Below are 8,155 nucleotides of genomic sequence, written 5' to 3' on the forward strand. Positions count from 1 at the left end.
TTTCAAAGTTAATTGAATATTTTATATGAGTGAAGTTGATTTTCTATATATGATGAAACTGTTTCTTCTCAGACTCTCTATGAGATATTAGATTGCAAGCACATGTGAAGTCTCTTATTAATCCAGAAGTTAGCAGGACTTGACAGAAGTCTAAAGGAGTTTAGTTGGTCGCGCTAATCCGAAAATATCTAGAAGAGAGGCTGAGCATGCTGAGATAAGCGCCGGTGGCTTTATTGAAATGCACTTCAGTATCTTTGGTGTCGTTTTACTGCGTTGCTGCTTCGTTGGCGCTAATTCGTTGATGCCTGATATTGTCATAGTCTGGTTGCTCCGCCTGGTATATAACAGGCGCCGATCGTTGCAAGTCGACCTGCTGTCACGATAAGTCATTGGGTTATGTTCAATGATTTGTTGCTACCCCTTGATTGGATCAATCCTATATCCAATGTGCATCTTTCTCATGTGCCCCGGAACCGCATAGTACAATGCCATGCTCCGGGTGACATGTATCCCTGGTTGGCTTGGTTGTTGCTAACAGCGTTGAGTGCCAACGATTTATCCAAATGTATGACACGAATCACGGGCACCTCGTATCTTGTGATACGTTTTCATTTTCTTTTGGATTACAGGAGCTATGGTCCTGTCAGTACGAGGTGGAAGCCCCTGTACCTTCTCCTTCAAAAATGTGGACGCCGGAGCGGCTTATGCATACCTTGACGTTAGGCGTCGTTGGCTCTCGGTTAGTTGTGCCATTATCTACCAGGACGAGTTTCAAGTTTCAAGGCTCATGTTGCTAGGATCCAATCAATCTCGCTCCAGAACTCTTTCCCAACACTCTCTGCGCCCCAGCCTGGGTTCATACTTAGGCAGGATCAAAACGTGCTGGTTCGGATTTTGGGGGCCATCTGTAGATATGAATATAAGCATCTTGTCTCCCATATTCAAATGCTAAATCCACCAGCAAGATTCGTCAAAGCTTTCTCTGAGATACATCAATCCCTGAGCATTACTTTATTCAGTTACCAATTATTTCCTTTGTTGAGCTACATTCCAACTGCCACCGCGACACACCCTTCGAGCTTCAATATGTCTGCTAGATACGTTGCCGGCACAACCATAAAAACCATCCAGCACGCTGGGCGTGAGATCGTTCTGGAGTTTGTATCCGAAACTACAGAATGGAAACGCACCTTTATCGACAAGTCGGTCCTCGATGATTTTGCAGCCACCGCCGAGAAATCCGTCGATACCCTACGTGCAGATACCGCCTATGTTGCTATGAAGTATACCAACCCAATGCCCAATAAGGGTGCACTATCATACTGATCGTACCATCATTTACTACTCTAGGGAGAAGGAGCACGATAGCAAAAGTGATCGAAGGAGCCACTTTTCCGTTCTCGAGTTGGATAAATCCAAAAACGTCATGGCATCTCGTCATTTGGTCAAGAAATGAAGCCCACTTTCATGGGGTATATGTGGAACGATAACGCTCGCTGCGGGTTGGTTTGGTATTATATTTCAATGTGCTAGGTAGAAGGGTGTCGGATTGATATCAATATGTCGGAAACGTATGAATCTCATGTGTAACAAGATCTACTTCTTATATTCTCTGTACCACTATCTCTCCTAACTAGTTGCATACAAAATATAGGGCTTTTTATAGGAAAACGAATGTGCGAGCCAAGAAGCTAGCAATTAGTGAGTATTACAATTGTAGTAGGCTGATGATGATAGAAAAAATAGTAGTAATATGATGTTAGTGGGGGTCATAGCATATAACCTCTTATTTCCCAACACATCCCCTTCAGCAAATGAAATGTGCAAAAGAAGTGTAAATGAAGCTGCATGGAAATAGTCAAAAGAATGAGAAGATAGAAGAGTAAGAATGATCATCAAGATAGATCATTTATATCATTATATTGCTTATGCATTGATGATATCTGATATATTAACTAGGCCTAGCATCTTGATAAATTTTGAATGTTTCTAGTACGGCAGAGCTTTAGTGAGGCCATCTACTGACATCTGAGCTGTAGACATTCAATCAACTGTAATATCACTGAATTGAACACATTCTCAGAGTTAGCTACTGTATATATCAACATAGCAGAGCTTTATAATTATAGAGAGATTCTTCTTTGTTAGAATATCAACAGTTTAACAGTTATTACATTGAATGCTGTAAGAGGCCTACGCCGAATAGATCAGTATTAATATATAGATCTTATATAATAAAAGTGAAAAATGTTAGAGAAGGAAAAAAGAGAAAGTGCAGAAATCAGTGATTGAAGTGAATATTTATATGTGTACAAGATGAAGCTTCATAGTGGAAGAATAGAAATTCTGTGAATATTTATACATGTATGAGATGAAGCTTTAAAATGAAAGAATAGAAATTTCATAAGTTCTTTAACTAAGAATAAGTGACTGAGAATCAGAGCTTTCAGCAGAAATCTATGAAGTGTAATAGAATAGTCTATATAATTGATCAGATGCAGTCTGTCACATTAATTCTCTCTTTCTGAAAGTAAGCACAGTTCTCATCAGTCAAGAGCTGCTGTATCAGATAGTGCAGAGTCTGAGATCTAAGTTAAAAGAATATAATTAACTTATTTCACAAGATATTATTAGCTGCAGCTGCAAGATCTTTTATTAAGATTATCTTTAATCTCTTATTTAAGTTTATTATCTTCTTCTATAATCTCTGATGATTATCAGTCAGAAGTCAGTTAAGAAGAGAATGAATCAGTGACAGTGTTATTATTATTATTATTCTTTAATTATAGATGAATACAGTCAGAGACTATGACATCTACCTGAGAATCTTTAGTTCTCAGAGTTTTTCCTATATCTATAGAGTCAACTATTATACACTTATCAATTTCAGATATGCAAAATCAGAAAATTCCAGCTCAGAATACAAAAACTGTTTATAAATTACAGTATTTCAACACCTTTTAATACTTTGAAATTATTTGAAAATATCATGACAAAGGAAAAGAGAACATAGTCTTAAAGATAGACATATTAAATAGATAGATAGAAAAGAATAGAAAGAAATAAGTATAGTAAAGAGAGTTACAGAGCAAGATCTCTGTAGTTTATATCTTAAGCTATATATATATTTTAACATTCTATATAACTGATCACTGCCTCTGTTCTCTCAGGCCTGTTTCAGAGATTATCATTTCTTCTAAAGAACTGCTGCTCAGCTAGCTTCTGTAACTAGCTTACTTATAAGTGAGATTCTCACTAAGAATAATATCAGAGCTACTTAATTCTAGTTAAGTCTCTAATCTTTCAGCTGTCAATCTTGGCATTTCAGTCTATTAATTGACTGTCATGATCTTGCTTATACTAATCATCTATTAAGAGTGTCTAGGTCTTATCTTATCTAGATTCTTGCTAGACTCAGAGTGTTTTAATCAGATAGTTTTTAAATCTCATTCTCTGAAAGTAAGTGTCTAGAGTGAGAGAAATAAGATCTGACTAGTTAAGCTTGATAATAATTTACTATTCTGCAGACACTCTAGATCTCAATCACTCTAGTACTGATTTAACTTGAAGTGTCTGAGAGACTGTTAATTCTAAGATCAGTGAGAATTAGTGTCTGAGAATTCTCAGAATGAATATCTTAAGCTTGATGATGATTCACTATAGTGCACTCAGAGACTCTCAGTACTGTTTTATAACTTAACAGTGAAAGCTGTGATTAAGATGACTCTTGCAGAGTTCAAATCTGCCCTCTCTTGACATTCATTCCCCGGAGGGGAAGGCCGTTAATTGAGGCTTCATGATAGTGTAGTTAATCACTATGTCATCAGGCCATCAGTGACAGTGTAATGAAGTAAGCTTATATAAAATATATTATAAATCTCTGATAGAGTATTAAAATAGTAGTTATAACTGTCTAGAACTTCTGTTACTATGCATTTCATATAATAATAATTTAGTATATAGAATGAGTGTGTAATCTATATATTTTTAAGATTTAATTATATAAGATCTTCTATCTTATATTACTCAGTGAGATCTTATCAGACATTGACTTAATTCTCTTTATCTTATTTAATGCTTATTATAAAGACTTCTGTTCAGTCATAGATATCTCAGAGCTTTACTACTATATTATCAGTAATCTGAATTAAACTGTGAGAGTTCAGTGTGAACTGTGTGATCTCTAGAAGATTTAACACTTTTATATAATAATTATATATAAGAAAGAACAGACTTATATCTATTAAGATAGTATCTCAGCTATTGATAATAATCTCTGTATATAGAAGAAGATTGTATTAATTATCTTATAAATGATTACAGAACTTATAAAGAAAATTCTTTACAGTCTAAATATTCATTCTGATGTATTATCAGTCTCAGAGTGATAAGTAGTTAATAAATAGTATATAATCTTGAGAACTTGATAGATTCTTATTCAGAGAGCACTCATGAATTAATAGTCTTAATTAAATACTATAGATCTTAGTAATTTATATATCTAATAGAATAGACTCTATAGAAAGACTTCAGTAACTTGTTCAGTATTTATCTTATTATAAGATTTTAATATTATATCTTTACTCAATTAGTTAATAATAATCAGAATATTCTTATAACTCTTACTCTTAAAGAGATTAATAGTGAAGTTAATTACTATATCTTATCAGATTCTATCAGAGAGATTGAGTGATTTCAGTAGATCTTTTCTACAGTTCTTTTGTGGTTCGGAAGAACGTACGACCGTCGGATAATAACGCGGCCGCTTCCGAACTACTAGCGTACGAATGTAAAGAGGGGCCATAGCGGCCACTAATTAATTTAGCATACAAGATTCAATATATAAGAAGCCGGCGTACACCTGTAATCATACACTAACTTAAGCAATCTTTGAATCACATCTGATAGCATGTCTAAAAATCAGTGAGAAGTGCAGACTTCTCCAGAATATGATAATTTCATTTACAAAGTGATTTATAGTTATCATGTCAGTGTGGTTCTAGAACACCTCAAAAGATAGTATACAAAGAGTGATGAGTGAAAGAGTATCTGATTGATACTGCTTCACTTGTTGAGGAAAAACTTCACACTCAGGCAAATGCCATGTATGCAAATGAATGAGATGTGAGAAAAGAGATAAGAGCAGTGAATCAGATTCAAAGAAGATTACTCTTCACTCAAAGAAATAAAAGAAGAGATGGTCATCATCAGAGTTATATAATGATAACAGAAATCATATAATGATATAGTGATAGAATAATATAGTAATATAACAATACAGCAATATAGTAATATAACAATAGACATTGTATAATCAATGAGAAAATCACTGAAATAAATATCTCTTCTAGTTAATACAAATAACATTCTTCTCTGCTATCTGAACTGAAAGATATACAGAACCTTTCAGAGAATTTACTTGAAATAGTAAGAAAAGCAGCTGAGACTACTGAATCAGAATCAAAGCTTCATACATGTATAAGAATTCTAAATGAGATTGAGGCCTTGTATATACAGTGACAGGCTGAGACAGAAGTCAAACAATAATTGACATTCACTGTAGATTAAGTATTCACTATAAAGAGCTTTATCAACACAATCATCACTATTAATAAGAATAGAGAAAACCAGATCTTAGATCTGTAGCAGAAGATTAAATATTTACACAGATAGATAACTACACTGAATCTGAAGATCTTATCACAATTGTTCACAATCTCTTCAGAAGTATACACATTATCAGAGACTACTGTGCAGAATGAGAATCTGAGCATGAAATATATTAAGTCAGAAGATCTGCTGAAGCTATTAAGCTTCAATAATAACTGAAAAAATAATGCTGCAATCAGCTGACTAAGTCAGATGCAATTATATTATCAGATTGAATATGAACTCACAGACAGATAGTTAACAGAATTTCAACAAGTCTTAAGATCTGCTGTATTTCTACATAAAAAAGTGAAGTCATTATAAATGACTGATGAAAAGATAAATCTCACAGATCTGAAGTAATATTCATTCTTATAAATATGAAATGAGTTTTTCAAATGAATCTTGCACAACTTTGAGAAAGTGAATATATGAGATAAGTGTTATAAACACTTCACTGAGTGTAGATAAGTAAGTAATCTTATATTATATTTCATATACTTCAGTTTATACTATCTCACATTGAATGAAGAGCTTCTAACATCTTTCTATTTACAGATCTTCATTCATAATCTTACACCTGAGTTGAGAGTGAAATGAAAATGCTTAATCTTATAGTTAGGTATAGTGAAGAAAGCATATAACATTCTCATTATATGAGAATAAGTGAGTCAATTGCAATAGAAAATACTGCAATCAAGTATATCTCAATGAAGAACAGATAATCAGACTTCTACAATACAAGTTACACACTCAGATACAATGAATCTAGATCTGAATGTTATTACTAAAGTGCTGAATTCTTCAAAAAAGAAATTCTCTGAGTGAAAATCTTGATATTATAAGTATCAAGCTTGCTTCAACTGCAGATGTCAAAATCATGATATAAAAGATTACACTCAGTGTGTGCAGTCAAGAGAAGCAAGAAAGTCAAAAAACTAGCAGAATCAGTGAGCTTGAAGACAGTTGCTGATATTCTATAAAAAGTCTTCAAAGTGAAAGAGATGCTCATGTTAGATGACTCTCTGAATTCTGTAAATATCAAGAGAAAGCAGGCTTCTGACTGAGATGCAGATGAGAATGAAGTAAACACTTATCTAAATATCTTGAAGTCTGAAATATTAATGTATAGAGAGCACTTGAGTAAGAATTGAGAGATGACTGCAAAAGTATTAGTGAATACAGAAGCTTCTATACAATATATTGATAATCATATAATCTGAAGATTGAAAGAGGTCTATCAAGTGAAGAATTCTTGATAAATAAGATTATTTGATAACTGATATTTGATATCATCTGTAAAAGTAAGAGTTTCCTTGCACTTCAGAGAATGATCTTGCTATATTTAGATGCAAGAGCTGCAGAATATGAAATATAATCTTATTCTCAGACTCAATTGATTTCAAAGATTTAATCTGCAGATTCAATAATGTACATGTCATATACAGTTGACTGATAGAAAGAAAATGATTCATACAATTCTATCAACTGATATAAGAAGAACATTTCACATCTCTGATATAGAAGAATTAAATCTGCTTATGCATTAATAAGTAAAGAGAATGATTTACAAGACCTCATTCAAAAGCATTCTGTATATCATACAGAACCTGAAAGAGGAGAAAACTAAGATAAAAGATATATAGAAGAATAAGCACATAAAGAAGCTTCTGAAGAAGCATGAGAAGGTCTTTTAAACAGATCTTTGACTGAAATTGCCGCCAGAACAAGGATTCATACATGAGATTGACACAGAGGACATAAAACCAGTCAATCAGAATGTGTACCTTCTGTGACAAATGTATCTTGAAGAACAGAAGCATCAGATCACAGACCTTCTAGAATATAATCTTATACAACTCTCATGAAGTGTGTGAGGCTTTTCAGTTCTATTTGTGAAAAAGATAGATAAGAAGTGATGAATGTGTATCAATTACTGAGCACTCAATAAGCTTACAATCAAGAATGAATATTCACTGTCACAGATTCAATAATAGTTGAATACAGTTGAAAATGCTTGATATCTATTAAAGATTGATCTTCTCTCAGAATACTGGCAGATCTGTGTAGATAAACTGTCAGTTTCACAAATCATATTTAATATATAATGAGAGAAGTTCAAATTCCTAGTAATATCATTCAGTCTGACAAATGCATCTGCTATCTTTTAAATAATGATGAATATGATTCTTTATAAACAGAATGAAATCTTATATCTTATATATCTCAATAACATTCTAGTCTTTTCAAACTCATACAATGAATATCTGAAGTATCTTGATAAAGTGCTTACAACTCTGACAGAGCATAAGCTCTATATCAAATCAATTAAGTGTGTGTTTGAAACAGAAGAGTTAAAGTTCATAGAATATGTAGTAAGTGATAACTATATACATCTTATCTCAGAGAAATTGAATATCATAGCAAATTGATCACAGCTGAGAAATGTACATTATATATGACAGTTTCTTGAGTTAATCTCATACTACTGCAGATTTATCAAGGA

At 33.1% G+C, this 8,155-nt stretch overlaps 1 protein-coding gene across 1 annotated transcript; it reads left to right on the forward strand.

The window, feature by feature from the left end:
• Positions 1–216: 216 nt before the first annotated feature.
• Positions 217–1,797, forward strand: BDCG_07382 (uncharacterized protein). The gene is made up of 3 exons (XM_045423176.1): positions 217–739; positions 798–1,283; positions 1,351–1,797. The coding sequence occupies exons 1-3, from the start codon at positions 564–566 to the stop codon at positions 1,454–1,456; spliced, it is 768 nt and encodes a 255-aa protein (XP_045278628.1). The 5' UTR covers positions 217–563; the 3' UTR covers positions 1,457–1,797.
• Positions 1,798–8,155: the final 6,358 nt, after the last annotated feature.

This window comes from Blastomyces dermatitidis, assembly GCF_000003525.1.
Source record: "Blastomyces dermatitidis ER-3 genomic scaffold supercont1.8, whole genome shotgun sequence".
In the NCBI taxonomy this organism is placed as follows: domain Eukaryota; kingdom Fungi; phylum Ascomycota; class Eurotiomycetes; order Onygenales; family Ajellomycetaceae; genus Blastomyces; species Blastomyces dermatitidis.